This window comes from Dermacentor silvarum, chromosome 1 (genome assembly GCF_013339745.2).
Source record: "Dermacentor silvarum isolate Dsil-2018 chromosome 1, BIME_Dsil_1.4, whole genome shotgun sequence".
Taxonomy (NCBI): domain Eukaryota; kingdom Metazoa; phylum Arthropoda; class Arachnida; order Ixodida; family Ixodidae; genus Dermacentor; species Dermacentor silvarum.
In genome coordinates this window covers 129,373,355-129,395,875 of record NC_051154.1, presented here as the reverse complement: position 1 = coordinate 129,395,875, position 22,521 = coordinate 129,373,355, and the positions used below count along the sequence as shown (strand labels likewise).

The following is a 22,521-nucleotide window of genomic DNA, read 5'->3' as shown; positions in this document are numbered from 1 at the left end:
TACAGTGACGTTTCATTTCGTGAACGCGGGTCACGCGCAAGCGTATGGGTGCAATTTCTATATAATTGCGACAGCAATGATATGGACACTCCAGGCGCACTTCTGCCGTTGTGATCGCTGTGATGTTGCGTATAAAGCCCAAGGGTGATAACATCATCCCCACACGCTGTATACTGTATGTGTGAGTGAAAGCATGCGACGGTGAGCCGAATCGCACACAAGGGAGGAAAGCGGGAAGGCAGCGCAGGAGAGGGGGGGGGGTAGCTTGTACTCTGGTAGCAACTGCGTAGTTTGCGCAGCAACGTGCGCCGCAACTTGAAAGCCATCTGTAGAGGTGACAGCTGAGGAGTTGGTAGACTTGTGGTTGGCTTGCCGCCGCTTGCGTTGCTGCTCCATCCTTCTTGCACGGCACTCGGCAACTCGATCACGAGAAGAATCTTTTCTGTGCCTGTTAATTTTACCCCCTTTATAGTTTGTGTCCTAAACATCGATAAAAGCATGAGCCAACTAGCCCAGCAACAGCAACAAGTAGTGATACATTACATATCTAATATTTTGCTCTGCCTATCAATACTTCACTCAATACACGGCAACTTCTCTTTCTTTCTTTTGGTACCTTTTGTGGCAATGAGAAACTGTTCTATTCCTTCTGTTGTGCCAAGTAGTCTCTTCTTTTATTTCAGCTCGTGATCACTTCAGTATACATCGCATCCGTGTGCAATGCCATGTAGACATGCTAGAGTTGACTAGATCCTGCTACAGCACTAAGTAAACGAAAAATGGAGGTTTGTCATTGGCTGCTAGTGATTACTGTATATGCATGACACTGTCTGATGCCAGGTAGCATTGGGAGTGACCTTTGTTGCAGCCTTGCTCTATCCAAGAAGTTTTCAACAATGCATCGTGTCAAAATATTCGGCATATCAAGATGAAACTTGGTAGGAGCAAAGTTTGTCTCGGGAAGAACATAGTACTGTAAAATTTTCGAATTCATGTTAATTGTGGTCCTTGTAAATGCTGAAATTCAGTAAATCTACTTTGTTATTATGTACCCAGCTTAAAATGTTCTAACAGTTAAAACGTAGATGCAACGAATTCCCGACCATGTCTCCATACAGCCTAATGTATTGGCTGACCGCAGTGGCTCATTGTATGTCTACTGGTTAGTGTGTACCATTATCACTTGTTGTCACATAGAGGCTAACTGCGCTGCCTCAAACTTGCAGTGTTGCTGACATACTATGTTGCAAAATCTGTTCCGCCTTTCTGGACTGCACTGGAAAGTGCAGAGACTAGATAACAATGATTCCAGATTCCAGTTTCAGTGCGGATGCAGTGATGCCTATATGGTTAAGCAATGGAAAAGCACGGAGGCGTGGTGGCAGCTTAAAAAAAGAACATAGCCACTGAGCCACCAAAGGGCATGCCTGTGACCTATTGCCGCCAACCCTATCGCAATAGGTATTTTCACCTACAGTGTAGACCGCTTATAACATAAGTCGCCGGCGTTGCGAATATCTGCACTATAAGCGGTACCGCACTATAACCAAAACGATTTTCAAGCCCTGCACGTATGAAAAACATGTAGACCAAGTATGTAGACACGTGTTGTACTATCGCGCGCACATCGAAATTTTGTTTTCGACAGTGAGCTGGCGAAAACATAATCGCAATGTAGCCGGTGCTCTTCAAGTTCGACAGCTTTGCACCGAGTCAAAACGAAACAACTGTTTGCCGCAACCGCTGCGGAAAAAACCGTGACCGCTATCGACGCGATTATGAACGGCGACTTTGCGGTGCTGAAGGCACGCGCCCGACGCATGCACCAAGTATGGACGAATTAACTATCATTCGCTGCAACAACTGCAGTCGAAACCGCGGTCGCTATCTATGCGATCATCGATGGAGACTACGCAGTTTTTTAGACATGCGGCCGACGCGCATACCGAGTAAAAACGAAACTACTGTTTGCCGCAACTGCTGTGGAGAAAACCGCGGCCTGTTTCGACATGATCGTGGGTGACAACTACGCTGTTACGAAAGCCTGCGGCCAAAGCGGTGTTATGCGCAGCGGTAAACGCAAGAATACAGGCTTTAAAGACACAAATAGGCTCGAAGCGGTCCGGCGTTGCTGTCATTCATGTACGATTTGAACTGATGTTTGTGGCGATGTGGACTCCGCCGCTTCGTTTCGGTTGGACGCTAGTGCTGTTCTTGCTTTTTTGCGGCGCACATTTGCGGCGCTCCTTGCTGACCGAGCTCCGAAAGTAGTCCGAATTAACCGATGTGCGGCCAAATAACTCTGGATTAACGAGAGTTTGATTGCATTGAATAATGCATATGCCGGCAGGGAGCACGCACCTTGTTGAGACGCGTGCTCGCTGCTGCCCTTGTCGGCGAGATTTTCCCGCGGAAGCCGCATTATAACCGGTATTTCGTCTCACGCGGCTGTACTGTAAGCGGTATGCATATACATGGAGTTCTATGGGAGGGTAAACGAGAGTTGGAAAAGGCCGCGTTGTAGACAGTTCTGCACTATAAATGGTTACTTTATAAGTGGTCTATACTGTATTTGCTTGAAAGCACATGTGGCCTAGTGCCATTGGAAGTGTACTGCATGCTTTTAATAAGTGATAACCCAAACGTGCTGCCACTCTCTTCCGTCTCTTTGATTAGGACTGGCTTGAGTGTGTGTTGCTTACAGAAATGACAGCAGCCCGCAGTAGCTGTGTTGGCTCAACAAGCTACGTGCCGCATTTGTGCACTGGTTGCACAGCCAGGAATGGTGTGTGCTCACAGACCAGCTCATTACAGAGACGCCCCCACGAAACATGCACAAGGATGGCTGGTAGGCTTCGTAGGTGACACACTGCGCACAAATCTCATAGGATGATTAGAGCCACGTGGCAGTGGGTACTGCATTTCAAAGAAGCGGCACCAGTTCTCACTCAGTAGATCGTCGTACACACACGTGTGCACAATGTGGAAAGCACAATGAGTAGATCCATTGTCTCCTCTGCTGCTGCGCTGCCTACCAAAGTTTCAAAATGCTGCTTGGTATTGCCTTTTCTCTATTGCTGGGTTATGTGAATGAGCTGGAATTGTCATCCCCCTGTGCAGAGTAGCCAACCGGACACTTAATCTGGTTAACCTCTCTGCCTTTCACCTCGTTTTCCTCCTCCGCCTTTCCACTGCTATGGAAGAGGAGGAGGAAGAATAACCCTCATAGTGCTTATTCTGGGTGGCATTTCCTGTGGCACCAGCTTTACTTTTTTTTGTTCGTGGCAGTACACATAAATAAATGTAAATTTATACTTCTTGCCACTTAGTCCGTGCTACCGTTTTTTGCTTAGTTACGCCACGTTCCTGCCAGAGATGCATTAATAAGGTTCCACTGTACTAGGTGTACCAAAATGAAACTTCATAGGAATGAAGTGTGCATTGAGAGGAGCATGCTGCAAAAATATTAAAGCTGCAAAAGTGGAGTGGGCACCGTAGGAAATTAGAGAGCATAAGTGAACTTGTTTTAGCGCTGACAGACACAAGGAGGGGCTCCTTGTGTCCATGTATGTCAGCATTAAAACAAGTTCACTATGAATAACCAACTCGCCCGGATCACCACCCTGATTGAGAGCATGAATTTCAAGTGGCTGTGTGTTAAAGGTAGCCATCACCAGCACCGCAGTTGCTGCTCAGTGCAATGCCTAGAGGTAGAAAGGAAGGTACAGGAGGGCTGTGAAGTTCCGTAGGAACCGGCTATATACGGGGATGTTCTTTTTTATATAATACAGCTTTTTTACAAAAAGGCTATGACCGTGAGACACCTGTCGTCTTTGCATACGAGCTCTATGGCGAGGCGGAAATACTTTGTCGCTGCTTAAGTTACTCTGAAAAGACTAACAAAAATTTATTAACTTTCTATTAGTGCCTCAGAGGAAGTTGATGGCGAATTTCAAGGCAGTCACTTTTTAATGCACCCTCATTTTTTAAAGATCTTGAAAATCACACCTAATTCGAGATATTTATCATCGAATTTCAACAGTCAATCCAGCCAATACCGAAACTGAGCGCCGTGGAAGTGCAAAAACGGCGGCCCTGCTATCGTATCAGACCGAAACACCTCGTGACAAGCTCTAGGAAGATTGAAACTGAACGTCTTGGCCAATTGAGGCACCTACTGACTTTGCCTGGCAAGCATGTGCAGTTGTGTGTCAGGTCAGGATTTGCTGCGACATGCTATCATTCAACTTTGCCCCACATTTCTTTACGGGGCATTGCCATATGGCGAGCGATGCCGTCTGATGCTCTACAAGTTTTTCATATAAACTTCCTCAAATGAATAATAAAAAAGTTAATTCAAAAAATTGTGTTGATTAGTCTTTTCAAAGTAACTTAAGCAGCAGCAAAGTATTTCCGCCTCGCCGTAGAGCTCGTACGCAAAGATGACTGGTATCTCACAACCATAGCTTTTTTTATAAAGAAAACTCGCGTTGCCTAAAAAAACACACACACCCTGTATAACAAGCAGCTCTGCTTCTTTCTGCTCTGCAAAAACTCTGCTTTACTGGAATTTGGGCCGTGATTCTGGATGGTCGCACAAGTCCTGCCATAGTTTTTTTTTTCCTGCTAGCAGTTTATGCAGAAGATTTGTTGTACGCAATATGATCCAACCTAAACTAACTTTTTATCCCTATGCACAAAGGTGTGTAGAGTGTGTAATTATCTAGACCAGGGGTTCTCAGGTACGTTCATCCCAGGGAACCCTGCTAAGCTCCATAAAGTGCCAAGGAACCCCCCTGATTTAACCGAATTATCGAGGGTATCAAGAAAACAAACAAATGCTGCACTACGTCAACACGCTTTTATTTACTCAATGAATCGTCAAATCTTGTTTCTATTTAGCACAAGACCAGTGTGGAAGCTGAAATTCTCTTCATCGCATGACTGATTAGCGCTAGCAGCGGCGAAGGCCTCGCGACATCCTTCGCGGCGCGCGTTTTCATCCGAGACGCGCTTTGCACCAACGGGCGCACATCCCGATTATTTTTTCGCCACTCAGCTGCTCGCCAACAAATTGTCCGTCCATCGCGATGTAGCCGGTGCTTTTTATCTTCGACAGCTTTGCACTGAGTAAAAGCGAAACCACTGCTTGCCGCAATCGCTGCCGACGAAACCGAGGCCGCTGTCGACGCGATCATGGACGGCGACCTTGTGGTTCAGAAGGCAGGCGGCTGACAGACACACCAAGTCAAAACGAAGCTACCTTTCGCTGCAAGAAGTGCGAACGAAACTGCGGTCGCTATCGACGCTGCCATGGGAGGCGACTACGCAGTTGTGAAGGCACGCAGCCGACGCGCGTATCGAGTGAAAATGAAACTATTTGCCGCAAACGCTGCGGACGATACTGCGGTGGTTATCGACGCGATCAGAGATAGCGACTACGCACTTACGGAGGCACGCGACTGGCCGCGAACGCGGTGTTACGCGTGGCGATAAACGCAAGAATAGAGGCTTTAAAGGCACAATTAGGCACGAAGCGCTTCGGCGTTGCTGTCAGTCACATGCCGCGTACGATTGCCGCTGCGGACCATGGTGCAAGCTGAGGACCACGGCGATGCGGACTGCGCCGCTTCGTTTGGGTTGGACGCTACGCCGTTCTTGCTCTTCTGGGGCGCATTTGCGGTGCTCCGCGTTTTTTTTTTTTTAATTTTTCCTCGGCACCTACCCTATCTACAAATAGGAGAAAGGCACATGGTGGTAAGTTACGGCCTCCGAGATTCAAGTGCGAAAGCTTAGGCGCGCTGCCCGTTCTCAGAGGTTGGGTGGCTACAAGCTGCTTGCGTATTTATTGCGCAGTTCGCGCGTTGCTGTTACGCACTGTGATGTGCTTTTTGACACTCGGGCACCGTAACTCGGGCATGAGTAATGGAGGTTCTTTGGATCAAGCGCACCTCATGTTCGCCGTTTTAGACACTTGTCGAGAGCGGACCAGGGAAAATTTATCAGTGGCTCGCGGAACCCCGAGCAGGGGCCTGCAGAACCCGTAGGTTCCGCGGAACCCACTTTGAGAAGCCATGATCTAGACTTAGGTGAATGCAACATGATGGGCACTGCTCACAGCATGCCATTGCATGTCTCCATGTGGCACCATTGTCAAATGTCTATGCTGCACATGTGGACAGCAACTACATTCATCGTTTGGAGTATGCTGGTTTTCAGTGTATATTTTTACTTGTTGGCTGAAAGCAGCATTGCTTCTACTGAAGGATGAGAGGAATACACAGGGTACATGGTGACAACAAAGCGGCTACCGAACTGCAAGCACTTTTACTAGGTCCGTTGAAGTGTGATGATGAAACAACATGCACTTGCACGTGTGGCATGCCAACATGTGTTTCAGAGTGCAGGACATCTTAAGCCACAAGCAAGTTTTTTTCCGTTCCTCCTTTTTAACACACAGCAAAGCAGTACGCATTTGGCTATTCCCATTGCTTGTCAGTTGGTTGGCCATAGACCACCGCACTACTTATGCTTAACTGCCACTCGCTACTCCACTACATCTGCACAATCTCAGGCTCGTCCACCATCGGTAGACAGCTGTTGTGCTTGTGGCTTGTAAAACACAAATCAGGGGTTGAAAATTACACTTTGGTCTGGTTGGTGTCTAGTATCCTTGATTAGCTTGGTGGACAAAAGAAATGGCCATGTGCAGACTTTGTGTGAAAAATAACACAGGATTTCACACATGGCCCCAAGTTTTGGTTGCTTTTTATAGAGTGCATAGACACACAACAGTGTTAAGAAGAAAAAATAATAAAAAATGTTTGAAAAAAAAAGCATTAAAAAAAATCAGTTGGTGACCTTTTCGCCAAGCCATGAGCACAGTCACGCAATGATGGGATTGGCTGCAGTAACATAGTCTTGGCCTATAATACATTTTTAAAATATAGCAACTGCAGTAAAATATGTAGCTGTGGTCATGTGTGGCTATAATGAAAAGATTGTGGTGCCCATTCAACTTCGTTATTAGGAGCTTTAACTGCATCTAGGCAAGTGAATTTCTAAGGAGCATCATCACTTAGTAAAACAAAGCTCAAACAGCAAAAAAAAAAAAAAAAAGAATGACGTGATCAAAGCCACTGTTCACCTTCTCATGGTCATTTTCTGTAAACTTGTTCAGAAGACGTTGTCGCTGAGTGGTCTTGCAGTTCTTAAGCATAGATGAAATCACTGAACACACGTGCTCTGCAAAAAAATTTATGAAGAGGCTATGAGAGATGCTGCTGAAAGTGATAAACCCTATTTTCAATTTTTATCGGGCCACATGACAAAAAATTCACTAAACACTTATTTTTCATTTGTTATTTTTCTAATGCCACTGTATTTGTCCTACAAAATGCTCAGCATTGCCCATTAATGTGCTGAAATGACCCATTTGGTGCGTTTGCCATTCCAAAACCATCTATCATAGCCAGGTCATCTCAGTCTTGTTCGAAAGAGCATCTTTCCAGCTTGCTTTCCTGCCAAAAATGAGCTTTCACTGCTGCTTCAGAAAAAAAACTACCTGGTTTTGTAGCGTAAAATGTCCATATTTGCAAGTCTAAAATTTTGGGAGCAGCACTGTGTCCCTGCAATTTATTCAATCCTCTTGATTTATTTTTTGCCTGAACGCTAGAGAGTCAGAGAGTGCACAAAGACTATGATATAGTGTTTTAGGAGACTGTAACATTTTGAAATCTTGTAGAAATCGCCAATAAAAATTCACATTTGCAAAGTGAACATGAAAATAGTTGTAACTTTTTCTGGACCGAATTGGAAAAAAATTAATTGCACATTTGTAGTCAGCACACAGGATTGAATATTTCCTGAAAATTTGATGAGTCTTATAGTCAATAACAATTTTTTTTTATATCGGAGACCCATGTCCCCCCTTAAGCAACAGACACTGTTAAAGGGATACGGACACGAAATCTGAAAATTTTACGAAAATTCTCAAAATGAATCCTTAGTGTGTGATTACACCGAAAAGAAGTAGTCACTTAGCTCATTTTTGAGCCGATGGCTTTATTTTTGGGGTTTTTGTGAGTGCACGCTTTGGCGCACGACCTGTGAGAGTTGGAAGGCGTGACGTCACGACACCCTCGTCGGATAGCCAGCCGGTCGGCCGCGGTCATTCGAAGCGCGCCGGCGCCGCCATCGTGAGCATGGATTCGAGTTCTGGTGCCTCTACCAGCGATGAGTACACGTGTAACCAAGCCCACCCGCTTGCGCGGCTACCTGCGTCAGCGGCTGCATTTCCCTCATCCGTGCCGGTCCAGTGTCATAGGATTTAAACATTTTTCCCATTGTCCAGTATTCTCTTTAGGTTTTTTTTCTAGTGTCGTTGGCCACAGCATCATCTGTTGTAGGCGCCGTTAATTCGGCCTACCGCTTTGTACGAGTCAGTAGGGATCAGTAATTATTTCGCACACTCGCTCTAGAATGTCTCTTATGTCAATGGGAATGGTGTTGACCACTCCCCATATAGCTCCCCTATTACACTTTAGGCTGCCAGTGCCTCAAAGCTCGTTTGCTCAATATTGTGCAAAAGGACAAAAATATTTGCTTTTATTTTTTGTTAGTAACATGCTTCGCTTTCTTCAACATACAGTTCCCGATGTGTGCCATCACGATGCTGTGAGAGAAACCTTTCCTTCTCCAGAAGATAGGTGTTGATAATGCTCATATTAAAAAAAATTGAAAAATTATGGGGTTTTACGTGCCAAAACCACCATGTGATTATGAGGCACTCCGTAGTGGGGGACTCGGGATTAATTTGGACCACCTTGGGTTCTTATAACATGCACCTAAATCTAAGTACACGGGTGTTTTATGCATTTCAGCCCCATCGAAATGCGGCCCGCCGTGGCCGGGATTCGATCCCGCAACCTCATGCTCAGCAGCCCAACACCACAGGCACTGAGCAACCACGGCGGGTATAGTGGGGTTTTGGTATGTATTGGTATTGGATGTACAATTATATGAACGTAAGAACTATTAGCGGGTTGCTAAAGTTGGAGGACAGACGACAAGAATCGCGCTCACTTTGGAACAGCTTGTCGTCTGTTTTTGCTTTTCTCGCTTAATTATGCATTGTAGGTGAGTAACTTTATTGAGAGATGTAATATGGGTGAATGAAAACCTTTTATGTAGATTTTATTTTAAGAACTTATTATTTGTGAAGCCATGTCCACGTTTTAGACAAAGCCTCATACAAGACCAGCCAACACAAGCCCCACACACCCATATACAGTATAGACCACTTATAACATAACCGCTTATAGTGCAGGACCGATATAGTACGACCTTTTCAGACTCTCGTTAATTTTGCCATAGCACTCCATGTATACGCATACCGCTTACAGTGCAGCCGTGTGAGCCGAAATACCGGTTATAATGCGGCTTCCGCGGGAAAAATGTCGCCGACAAGGCGGTAGCGAGCACGCTTCTCAATGTGGTGCGCCCACCGATGGGAGAGGAGACCAATGAGGGCGATGCGGAGGAGGAGCATGAGACATGGAGCACGAGTCCAAGGGCGATAAAATCGTTGCCGCGCGCCGATGTGCGAGTGAAAGCGCGCGGGGGAAGCGCGCCTTCACCAAGAGCGAACACACAGTGGCGAGCAAACGCGACTTCCATCGCGCAAAGAGCCGTGGGGGTATGGGAGGGAGGGAGGGAGAGGGGGGGGGGGGCGGGCGACGCTGTGCTGCGGCACCAAATGCGTATCTTGCAACCGGGGCAAGGGGAACTGGCCACGCAATCTTCCACGCGAAAGGAGCAAAGCGGGAACGCAGCACAGAAGGGAGGGAGGGGGGGGGGGGCGGCGGCTTCTACTCTGCCATCAAATGCGTTCGCGCCTGTGCCGGCTGTCAGTGTTGTCGCGTGCACCGTATCTTGAAAGTGATCTCCACACGGCTCGGACATTTTTATGCGCTGTGCTTACGCCGCTCAGTTTCCGGTGAAGCGATAGACCGCACGAACCGTCGCTTGGCGCGGCGCCCGCGTTTTGACAGTGGCTGTCTGCGATCATCAAGTCTATTCATGTTTGCTTGTGCGCGTTGACACCACGCTTGTTAATTCAGTTAGTAAGCGAATGTGTCAAGTTTATGCAGCCAATAAAACTACTATCCCTACTCCTTATAGCTCTCTACTAATTTGCTATCGCAATTGATGCTTCGCCTTTTGGGCAAAACTGTGACATTTTTTAGATTATTACTTTGCTTCATGCGAAGATCGTGGGTATCTGGACATTAACCTTTCAACGTTCGTAAATTTAAACGGATACAAAACTCTCAGTCGCACGCTTCGATTCTCGGATACGTGCGGCTGCTTGGTCTACATGTTTTGCATACGTGCAGGGCTTGAAAATCGCTGTTTTGGTTATAGTGCGGTACCGCTTAAAGTGCAGATATTCATGACTCCGGCGACTTATGTTATATGCGGTCTACACTGTATACTGTCATTCCCATGACAGCACAGCGCTCTTTAGAAAACTTCCATAGACGGTGGTGCCAAATTTCCTTCTAAGTAATTAATGAGAAACTCTATGGATATTGCTATAGTATGTCTTGGATGCATATTAACTGCAGTTCATCAACCATATTACAAATTGAAACACATATAAGCAGCAGAAATTTTCGCATATCTAAAAATAAATGTTTTCATTGTTCTCACGGTGACACTACAAGCGACACAAAGAGCTAACAAACTTGACTCTTTTCTAGAACCCCATTCTGTGTATCAAGGCAGACACAAAATCAACACAGTTTGGTAACTTGAGGTTATAGAGCCCATACTAGAATTCTTGAGCATTGGGAGACAGATTCGCTATGTCTAGATACAATTATACTGCACAGAATTTGACAAAGCCTTCAACAAACTGCTACCAAGTAGTGGAAATAAAGTAACAGACAGCTCAATCCTTTAACAGGCAGCGGGGAACATTCTTCCCACCATTGAATGGTCACTTCTGAGCTAGCGGGAAGCACTTTTGCTGCCACAATAGCATTTATCACTTAATGGAAATAAAATATAAAAAAATTGAGTCAGTGAATACAAACTGGTTCAATTTTTTTCTTAGCATGAGCATCTTCATACTGGTCACTTTCTCCTGTGCAATATGCAAGTTGCATTGCAACTTGCACTGACTCGAAAAAGTTCACGAAACACTTGAAACTTTGACTGAAGTGAACAAATAGGAATGATGCGATGCGAGTGCATGGGAGAGCTTTCTACTCACCATGCGATGCTAAGCATGTGCTGTGGTATTAGTATTGGGTAAATCTTGTTTACTTTTTTCTTGTTTATGTACATTTCATTATAATTACCACATACCAGACTGCATGAGGCTCATCATAGTGGGTGTGCACCTGCTCGAAACAGGTGATATTTACAAAAGGTGCAGGAAACTGCAGCCCAAAGGCGGCCAGCCGAAAAAATGCAGAACATGTGCAAGGCCTGCACTATGACTATGTTTATTCATGTATGCTTTGCAATGTACTAGGCAAAATGAACAAACTGCATTCTTGGGCAACACACTGAGTGAAATTTTATTTAAGAAAAGTATCTGACGTTATTCTATTTTATTGGTTGAAATTTAAATAATTCTTCATTCAGCATTATCATGTGGAAAATTCAGTAAACTTCAAATTCGTAAAAAAAATTAAGTTTGAGAGCATTTCATTACGAAATGCAAAAAATCAGATTTTCCACAGTGAGTGAAAAATTCGCCCTTTAAAAGGGTTTAAAGAGAGGAGGGTGAGCCATGGAAGCTGCAGAGTGACAACAGACGAGTATCTATCCCCCTCTAATGAGTAGGTGAGCTGTAGCGCAAGCTTTTACACCATGGCACACAATTATTGTGGAAAAGTATAATATGTCATTTCACCTTCATGTTCTTCAGGAGATGCTCCTTTCTTCTTGTACTTTCGTGGAGTCTGCATAAACAGTGGGAATATTGTCCCGAAGGCCCAAAATATCAACAAACTTGTTGCAGTTGTCAGTGCCTTCCATATTACATGTAGCAAAGTCGAGTACTTTTAGTGCACCACTACGTGACATCTTCTTTTCTCTAAAGAAGAAAAAAAGAGAGAGAGAGAAGTAGCATAGGTGTTACACGGAGGAAATCAACAGCTTTCTGCATTTATAGCACAGCAACCTTCACACACTAGATTAACTGTTGCCCTACACCCATTTAGCGTAAATCACCGATGATCGATGAACGCGGCGGTCCATTTTAATGTTGTTAATGGGGTTCTCCCGCCATGTAGTATAGCGTGAAAACTAAATAGTTTAATTTCTATGCGGTTGTTTCTAATAACAGTCGAACCTCAACATAACGAATACAGATATAAAAATTATCAGATAAAACGAAGCAAATCTAAAACGTTTCTCACCGATATCAATGCGTAACAAATATATGCTTATTATGGTTATTGAATATAATGAAGGTATGCTTTCATGTCAGATGCGACTTCGTTATAATGAGTTTGCACATGGTTCCCACTATGTCCTGCAATGTGTCTGCTGGTGGAAGAGCCTTCTTTCCTACTGCACTGACGCTGCGTATGGAAACAGCCAAGTCTTATTTAACCCTTTCATATGCTATGTGTACAACTATGTAGTTTGTGAACTCCCGCCTTTTCCCCAAGCATGCTACAGATGTGACAATTTTGCAGTTCCAGCCTAATCCTTTACTCTTTGTTTAGAAACTGTGGCCTGTACTTTGCCACATAGCGAACATAGATATAACTAATGTGCAAAATATCCAGAATGGCAGCACGTGGTTTAGCGTTAACAGATGAGCTATTTTTCTAATTTTTTCAGCATTTTCATCATTGTCTACAGCTTTAAAAAAATTACCACTCATATAAAAAAATGAGGCTGTCTCAATATGAAATTACAACACCTGCACGCACTGGGTGTCCTCTCTGTGCTGGAATTTGTGTATGGTCACAACATGCACAAGGCATCATGGTGGACACATTCAGACGCTCTACCCAAAACGGTGTGCAGTGCAGAACACAGCTCTAGATGTTGAACTGCTTGCATATATCTGCAGCATTTGTTGAGCTGCCTTTGTCCTCGTTTCTAAGAACTCGACAATGTGTACAACCAATGTACGAATAAGCTCCTGAAGAAAATGCATTGAGAAACATCTTGGACGTCAACTGAAGTGACAAGGAGGTGAAAATGCTGCCGGAGTTGAGTTGGTCAGTTCCACTTGCATTGAAGATGCGGATGAAGAGAATGTGCAAGCTGTAGAATTTACAAGTGTCTCTAGTACTGTGGAAAATTGTGAAAGAAACAAGCACTAGTGCTGGCTGAGCGGCACCAGCACCAGTTTTCTCCAGTGCTCAGGTGAAGCCAATGCTTCTTACATACAAGAGGCTTACGGGTCAAAAGCTGTTGTCTTTCTGTGTTCAAAGCAGACTTAAAATGGTGCCGCGTCTCTCAACAGAAAAATTATTGAGATTAAGAAGACTTGCTTCGCACACTGTTGTGGAGATATGGTCACTTCTATCGCCATATTGTGCCGTAACAAGGGCCACAAACACTTTGAGGAAGTTCCACTGGAAGCTTACAGGGCTTCTGAGGGTATCACCTATGCAGAAGGATAATTTGAAGTTTACTCTTCTTCTGGACATACTAGTCAACATTCTGCGCAAATTTCAAGCAAACTGATCATCTACAATAATAAGAATGTAGAAATGTTGAACTTCATTTTTCTCGCTTTTTCAATCTCGCACTATGTTTGCTACTGTGCACAAAAATTATTGCACTTAATTTGACTCAATCTAGGCCAAATTTTGCATGCACAAGATTAGTAGAATGCAAGTATTTAGGCTTTATTGTAAGGCAGTAAATTTGGTCATGCTCCAATACAGGACCAATCATTCAGTTGAGATTAACAATTTTTCCTTTAAGTAATAAAGCCAGAGAAAATAATTTCTCGCTTATTTGCAATGGATCTTCTAAAGGAACAATATAGGCTATTCTATAACACTCTCCTAGGTCTAATATGAAGCCCCAACCTTGCACACGAGACTGTACTTTTCCAACTTTCTGGAGCACAGAAAGTACCCAGATAAGAGAGTGAGAAACTAAAAACAATTCTAAAGTAGGAGATTAAACTCTACATTCTCTAAGGAATAGGCTTGCAGACATGGACACAAGAAATGGGAAATGGACAATACAAATGCTGCTGCTTTTAACATCTGTATCCCTCTTCTTGTGTCCACTTGCACGCCAAATTTTTCTAACATGAATTGCTACTGACTAGCACAAGTTTCTGCCATTCTATATTCGGATAAATTTCGAACAGTTTCCTTTATTATAAATGAATACGGATGTCTGAGGTGCATCTCCCATTGAGATGAAGTAGAACTTAAACCACACTCGTCTCAAAGAGGTCCAAGAGGTCTTGTTAGATTAACACAGATGATATTGAAGGAACTCGCATATGTAATAGGTAGCACAAGCAGTATAGATAAAGCATCAGCAATCTTGGGACTTGTTCATATAGCTACCTAATTCATATTCTGCTATTGACCAGTCACTCCAGAGATCACACAAATATGCACTGGGATAGATAGTAATGGCAAGTAATTTTTTGTAGCACAATACCAATCCAATATCACTGCTATGACAATTATTTAACTCTATGCTTCATGTAAGGTAACTTCACTGCATCAATTCCGACTTCAGGTAGGTTAACTTCAACATAAATTTCACATTTATGGCATAGTATAGAAGTAAAGCTTGACTGCAAATAAATATTCAGCAAACATACAGTGTAGACCGCTTATAACGCAAGTCACGGAGTCGCGAATATCCGCATTATAAGCGGTACCGCACTATAACAAAAACAACAATTTTATTGCGATAGCAATTATATGGACACTCCAGGTGCATTTCTAGCTGCCGTAGCTGTCGCTGCAAGGTTCCGTATAAAGTCCAAGGGCGATAAAATCGTCGCCGTATGATGTATGTGCAACTGAAAGGTGCAAGGGTTAGCGGTGATCGCGTCTCAATCTGCACAGCAAGGGAGGAAGCGGGAAGGAAGCGCCTGTCTTCCGTCGCGCGCAAGGCTCGGAGGGGGGGGGGGGGGGGGGGCGTTATCTGAGCGCGCGTCCGCTGTATCTGAAAGCCATCTGCGACGGGGCACAGTCCCCTGTGCACTGTGTTGCACTGTGCTTGTGCGTGCGTGACACCATGCGTGTTAATGCGCAGAGAGCCACGGCGCCGGACGTGGTCCTCGAAAAAAATCTTCATGTCCTTTGTCAGCTCAATGCTACAATGCAAAGTAGCACTGATTTTTTTACATTGTACAGTTAAACCTTTATATAAAATTTCAATATAATTAAATTCTGGATATAACGAAGCACGTAATTTACATAACTTCTTGTGCATGGAGCACCTTGTATTTAAACCGCAATATAACAAAGTGGTTTATAGACGATTTCAATATAATGAAATTTCGCTGCTGCCGCAAAGGAATACCGAGACAATAAATGGAAACTTCTGCTGACGCAAATGGTTGAATTACAGCCGCTCTTTGTGAATGCACCTCTCGAACTGTGCGCCGCGTGACCAAGGGCAACCGCTAAAGTGGAGCGCATTATGTTCCGTATAAAGTTCAAGTACGATAATATCTATCGCGATAATATCCCTGTGTGCTTTGTGTGCGCATGAAAGCGTGTGAAAGTGAGCTGAGAAGGATGGTGGCTTGATGAGCGCAGTCTTCCCGTGCAAGCAAGGGGGGAGGTGAGGGGAAGGGGGCAGGTTGGTGTGCGTCTCCTTTTCTAGCGCAGGTGGCCATAGCTGCGTTATGGCAGCCAGCGCGGCTGAGTGCACCCGCAGCCTGCCTGCTTGTTTCAGAGTTAATCTGCCACGTGTGCGTGCCGAGATGGCGTGGAATTATGTGCGCTGGCTTCCAGCGTGTTTAGTACTGGAGGTTGCGTAATCTTGAGTTTTGTAGATGCGTTGAAGCGAGAGGCAGACGAAGCATGTGCTCCCCGCTGCCAGTGCTTTTCATGATAGCGGTCCACTGAAGGCAACATTATAGGCCGTTGGGGTGAAGTAGATGCAAAAGCATGGTGGCTTCGCTAATTCATACTGCTGATGTGAAGATATCGTCGACACTATGAAACAATATCTTTCATCGCCGACTCTAAAATTTTTTTTTCTAATTCAAATTTGCTTATTTCGATTGCCAATAATTCGGAAAATTTCCGGCCCTTCTGTGTAGAAAAATCAATCGGCGACTGTACTTATTTGCATAAAAGGTGGAATACTATGAAATTTCTATATAACGAAGCAAATTGCAGATTTCACTGACTTAGTTATATTGAGGTTTAACTGTAGTCTATATTTTTTTTCCGAGCAGCATACAAAATGTATCAGAAGAGCATTCGTGACTGACGTAAATGCTTGCAGATGACTCACGCTGTCTATGCCAAGTTAGCAAATGGTCACAAAGTACACAAACCAGGGTGCTTTGTTTTTTTTTGCTTGGACAGGAGTGGCCTATGAGCACACTGGCTAGTATGACAATTCTTCTTATTGATTCTATTCCTTCCTTCTCGTCAACCATGCAAACTGGCTGACCTTGTCAACAGCACGGCAAAACAGTGCTACTTGAAGCCAATGAAAAGCACAAAAAGGGATGGAAGTGGGGCTGAACATTGTGCATACTTCAGCTCCGACCTCTAACGTTCTAGTAACAAGCAGCCTCATGTTTCATTTCTGTAAGAACCCACGCTGGGATGCAGTGTTTCCATGCTCGCTTTGTCCACATTTGCGTAGGTATTACATAGCTGCAAGACCAGGCAAAACACCACCACCACCAGCAAAACAGCAGCAATTGGCAAAAATAACTTTGAGCTTGACAGTTCACAGCTTGGACTACCGTACTTGCATTCTAACACACACGTTTTTTTGATGAAAGGTGCGTTCAAATTTGCACATGTGCGTTACAATCATAACTAATTTCTACAAAATAAAAAACGAAACCGATTTACAAAAAAAAAAATCACAAAGTGGGTCCATGGTAGTGGAATGCCCTCTCGCAGATGATGGTTGCATGAGCCTTCAGAAGTGTGCCATTTCTAATGCATTAAATGGAAACTGAAGATGACCTTTGTGGCGGTAGAAGCAAAAAGGAGTGGGTGTGTCGAACTCCGATAGCGACTAGCCACTAAGATTCAGCTGTGTGTGCGTATTTATGCCTTTGTATGTATGTTCCCTGCTATGTATGTTCCACAATATCGTTTCAACAGGGTAAGGGTCGACTCAGGTTTCGTTACGTGATGTGCGCAGTAGAATTGGCACCAAGTATTTTTCTTTTATATTTGGGTGGTAATACTATAACTGCATGTTACAATCGGTGGCGCGGTAGAATCGTGCAAATATGGTACATCCAACTACGTACACCACTAACTCTTTCGTTATGGCTAGAAATGTACAGATTTTCGGTGCTTTAATGTTTTAACTATTTATTTCAAGACGTAGTAGTCACAACATATACTGCGATACATAAAATTATAGCCTGATCACTGGGTTTAGAATGGATGAACTGCAGTAATAATTGCTGAGACAATTTTTGAGAATTCTTATGTGAAACTTCAAAGAACCTCAAGGAACACGAATGAAAGTAATAATTTGCTATTTGTAGTACAAGTACTGAGAGTAAAAATCTGAAATGTACAAAACATACACCTGGTTTCTAGTTCCCAACTCTTGCAAGTCAGATCAGACAAAAACGAAAAATAGAAAAAAAAATTATGAAGATTTGTTGGCGTCAGTATTAGCCATAGTGATGCCCATGCTATGCAGGAAAGTGTGAAAACAGGTAAGTTCTTAATGTACAGGGAGCAATTGTATTTCCTCATTGCCGCGGGCACCTGGTTTGTTTTTACTGTATGTACGCAAAGCAATGATTGTCAGATAAGGGAGCATGCAGAAGTCTCTTCATACTTGATTATTGTGTTCGATCAGCTTTTCTGTGCAAGCAAGGTGGTCTGTCAAAATTGTCAAATCTGCCAAATAGTTTAAGTTCAGTCGTCATTTCAGATGATACATGATTTTGCTAGCAGAAGAATTTCAAAAGAAATGTTTAACAACATGTAGAAAAACAGTTGAACAAATTGATAAATTTCTATAGGCACGGTAACAAAAGAACTAAATTCAGCAAGATGTGGAGAGCACAGCCAGAAGTTAAACCTGCTATATTACATTCAACAAAAGAGCATGTTGCTGACAGACCAATTGGTGCATAATTTGTACAATTGGTGCATGTTGCTCACTTTGTATGTCGCTCAGCTCGGAATGCACTTTTCTGACTGTGGCTGCTGGAGGCTGGTGCTGTCTTGCCGAATAGCTCATTAAAAAAGTCACAGTTTCGCCCGAAAGACGAAGCATCAATCGCAATAGCAAATTAGTAGAGAGCTATACGGAGTAGAGATAGAAGCTTTATCGGCTGCATAAACTGGACACATTCACTTACTAACTGAATTAACATGCATGGTGTCAGCGCACACAAACACAAGCAAACATGAACACATAACACTCGATGACCGCAGAGAACCACTGCCAAAACGCTGGCATGAACAAGCGCGGCAGCAGTGAGCGAAGGTTTGTGCGGTCTATCGCTTCAACGGAAACTGAGCGGCAAAAGCACAGTGCGTAAAAAGGTAAGAGCTGTGTGGAGATCGCTTTCTTCAAGATACGGTGCACGCGACAGCCCGCCGCCACGCAAAGTACAAAGTTAGTAGAAGCCGCACCCCCTCCCTCCGGCACTGCCGTCCCGCTTTCCTCCTTTCGCGTAAGATACGCATTTGATGCTCCAGCTAAACGGCACCTCCCCTCCCTCATTCCTATCACCCTTCGCATGACGGGAGACATCGCGTTTGCTCTCCGCCGTGCGTTCGCTCTCCGTGAAAACGTGCATCTCACGCGCTTTCACTCACACACACGGGGCGCGGCGATGATTTTATCGCACTTGGACTTTATACGGAACCTCACGGCGACGGCAGAAATCCGTTTGGAGTGTCCATATAATTGCTATCTCAATAAAACATTCCGTGCCTGATGGTGGAATCGAACCTTGGTCCCCCACAGCACAGCAGCCCGATGCTCTACCCATTAGGCCACAATAAGCACGTACATTTCTATCGTGCCAACGCCAATTACTCTTTGAGATGATTGCCGCGTGTGTCATATTGCGTAGCATGGGTGCACATGAGCCCGCATGCACGCCAGTTTCCTTTACATCAATAGAATAAAATGGCAAAATTTATAGCTTCCCTTCACATAGATTTCGAGATGTGCATTGAACTTGCATAATTCTTTTTTTCTTTTCGTAAATACAAATCTAGGAGTGCGGTTCTCACACAAGAATATATGGCATACACACTTTAAAAGAATAAAATAAGTAAATGAGCCCTACAATGTCGGGCTTGATTAACCCTCTCAGTGTCAGTTTTTTTGGGGGGAGGAGATGCATTTCCAGCGTTGGGTTTCTTTTTGGATATTATAAAATGAACACAACTGTTTATTTTTCGTTATGCAGAAGGAAAAAAATGACATGGACAATGGTAAGTACTCTCTTGCCATGGTCCTTACATTACTATCTGATGTCGGTGACATGATGGGACAGAAACGTGAAAATGTACCGGTATGTCCGACACTGAAAAGGTTAACTGTACAAAATATGCTTATTGAATTCCATGCACAGCCGCATCCTTTGCTAACGAGAGCTCTAGAATTACTGCAAGTTGGGCAAGTCAGAATGAATTCATTGCGACTAATGCACAAAGAGGACGAGGACACATGCATAGAAATAAGCACTGCGTCATTTTCGTTATTTCACTGCTTGAGTCCTCGACCACTCTGCACATTAGTCACAATTTATCAGAGCTCACCTGAGCATTAAGTTCATCAGCTGCAAGCCTTCACCCTTGAGAAAGCGCTCCCTATTAGGTGCACACATAAGACTTGAACAGAGGGCACCGAACAGATTTTCCATCATCTCCGTCTCATCTGATGAGCTGGGGTCATGCCGCTTGAAATACTGCATCAGCAAGCCACACAGGAAAGCTTTGACTAAGCCATACACGGCTTACAACATTGCCGAAACAGAGGGCAACTGGAACTCCACTGTGCCTGGTCCAAGTACAGTCGAACCTCAATATAACGAACATGGCTGTAACCAATAATTGGATATAATGACAAATTTAAAATTTGGTTGGCCATGCTTTCTTTTAAGGAGTACTATTACCCTGTTATAATGAAACCAAAAAAGCGGGATCTAACAAAATACTTGTTATAGCAATGGCAAAATTTTGCTTGCCATTTCTATGTCAGAATAATTGGTCAGCAACTGTACTCGGCAAGAGAAACTTGAAATGGCACATTCTGGATGCATGTGTGCCTTGTGGCCAGTGCCTTGGTATGGTTGGACCGCAGCCAGCAACGTGCCAATTCCGTGTAATCATGCTGATCACACTGTATATTAGCAATGGTGCAAAGCACGTGTATGCAATTTTGCATTGTTCCTGTGCCACGTATCGCCACGGCAAGCCCAAAAAGGAACATCAAAATCCATAGGAGATGCTTTGCTGGCCCGTCAAAGGCATCATGCTAGTGTTTCTTTCACCTGCACCTAATCGCCATATTTTCTGCTAATATCAGTGTGAGTGCTTATAACGAATAACTGATATACCGAAGGTATTTTTGTGATGGATGTGACTTCGTTATAATGAGGTTCAACTGTACTAGGCCAAGATAATCTCTATTATTCATTGTGAAATCTTATTCATTTATTAAATGTTTGATCATGAAAACTAACCAAATACGTAGTACAGTTTTTGTTTGATCTTTCCAAGACATCAGAGCAGGTTCCAGTTTCACGCACTGAATTTTGCGTAAATGAAGAAAGAAATGAATTTTCAAGATAAATCCCTAGGTTGCTTGTGCTAAACTGTCATGCAGAGGTGGGATTTGACAGTGATGTTTGTTCAATACCGTTTCTGGATGCCGTACTACTTGGTTTGTAAAAAATAGGTCAAAATATGACACCTGTGCTGATGCCAAAACAAAAATGCAAATTTTCTTACCATAAATGGTAGCACACACTGTTCAGGAACAGCAAACCACTTGCTACAAAGAATGTAAAGCACTTTCTTCTTCCAAATGACTGATGATCCCACCATTGTTTCTCCTCAGAAAATTTATACCGTTCATCAATGATCTGATTGGTCTATACCATTTCCAAGTACCTTTTGGAGTAACTAGAAGCTCAATTTGGAGCAGCTAATCACCATTTTCGAGCACTTGAAAGGCACCCATTTTTGCTAATATTCAGTATAGATGCAGCAGTACTGCTGTATTCTTAATCAAGAACACATGCACACATGCATGCATGCATGTGCATGAAATCTGATATCCCAGAGGGTTAATTTCCCCTTCTTTCTTTACATTTTCCCTCGGACATCCACAAACTTTCTTCAAACTCAAAACCCCACGACACCTTCTGTACAAACATTTTCCTAACAAATTCATTTTAGGTGTTTCAAGCAGGCTCTCGCTAATGCTTTAGTTGTTGTGTTTGAGACATGAAGCAAACTGAAGCTTGTGCTTTAGGACTGCGAGTATTCGCTGTGTAAATTATGCCATTATTTCTACTACAGTCGAATCTCGATAATTCGAACTCGAAGGGGCCCGAAAATTTGTTCGAATTAAAAGAAGTTCGAATTAAAGGAAGGACGTATTTTAGAAGTATTGGGCACCATACCACGATGCACGAACGGTGCGAGTCGTGAAATATTGCGGCGCGCAAGCGCATGAAGAGCGCAACTGCCCACGCCGGCCAAGGCTTAGTTCCTGATAACGGCAGATAATGAAACTTCAGGGAGCGGACAGCGTTGGCATGGCGATGGGCGCGCACGCACGGAGACCATGGAATGTGAGGGAGGAGGGCGGCAGGGAAGCGGATTTGGCCTCGGCAACTCTGCCGCTTTGGTGCTCCCCTCGCCCTCTCTCTCAACTCCCTCGCAGCTTCCTCACCTTCGACGGTCTCTGCGCGCGCCCACCGCCGTGCCGGCGCTGGCATAGCCCACTCCCTGAAGTTTCGTTTTCTGCTGTTATCGGGAAGCGAGCGTTTGCCGAACTGGGCCTCCGCCACTGCATTAAGGGGTCTCTCCAAAGCTTTTGCTCTATGGCGGTGTCGGAGCAATGCCAGTCAGAGGCGTCGCCACTTTATTTGGCGCGCTGCTGAGAGCATTGTCGGTCCGCGGTATGTTCGAATTACTGAGCATTTTCGCCCATTGAATTACACTGTAACACATAACTTTGACGGGATCACAGCGTTAGTTCGAATAAACCGGCAGTTCGCATTAAGTGTGTTCGATTTAACGAGATTCAACTGTATTAGAAAAAACCTTCTTCTTGTTGGCTGTGCGTTCAGTAGAAGTTTGGTGCATC

At 44.1% G+C, this 22,521-nt stretch overlaps 2 protein-coding genes across 2 annotated transcripts in view; both read right to left on the bottom strand.

Moving 5' to 3' along the window:
- The window catches only part of LOC119436024 (cytochrome c oxidase subunit 4 isoform 1, mitochondrial), a 480,308-nt gene that overhangs the window by 237,514 nt on the left and 220,273 nt on the right, over nucleotides 1-22,521 (bottom strand). The window lies entirely within an intron of this gene.
- The window catches only part of LOC119436019 (beta-catenin-like protein 1), a 104,974-nt gene that overhangs the window by 14,990 nt on the left and 67,463 nt on the right, over nucleotides 1-22,521 (bottom strand). Inside the window, 4 exon segments of the mRNA XM_037702748.2 lie at nucleotides 7,148-7,245; nucleotides 11,927-11,999; nucleotides 12,001-12,109; nucleotides 19,962-20,110. Of these exon segments, the coding sequence (XP_037558676.1) occupies nucleotides 7,148-7,245; nucleotides 11,927-11,999; nucleotides 12,001-12,109; nucleotides 19,962-20,110 (429 nt within the window).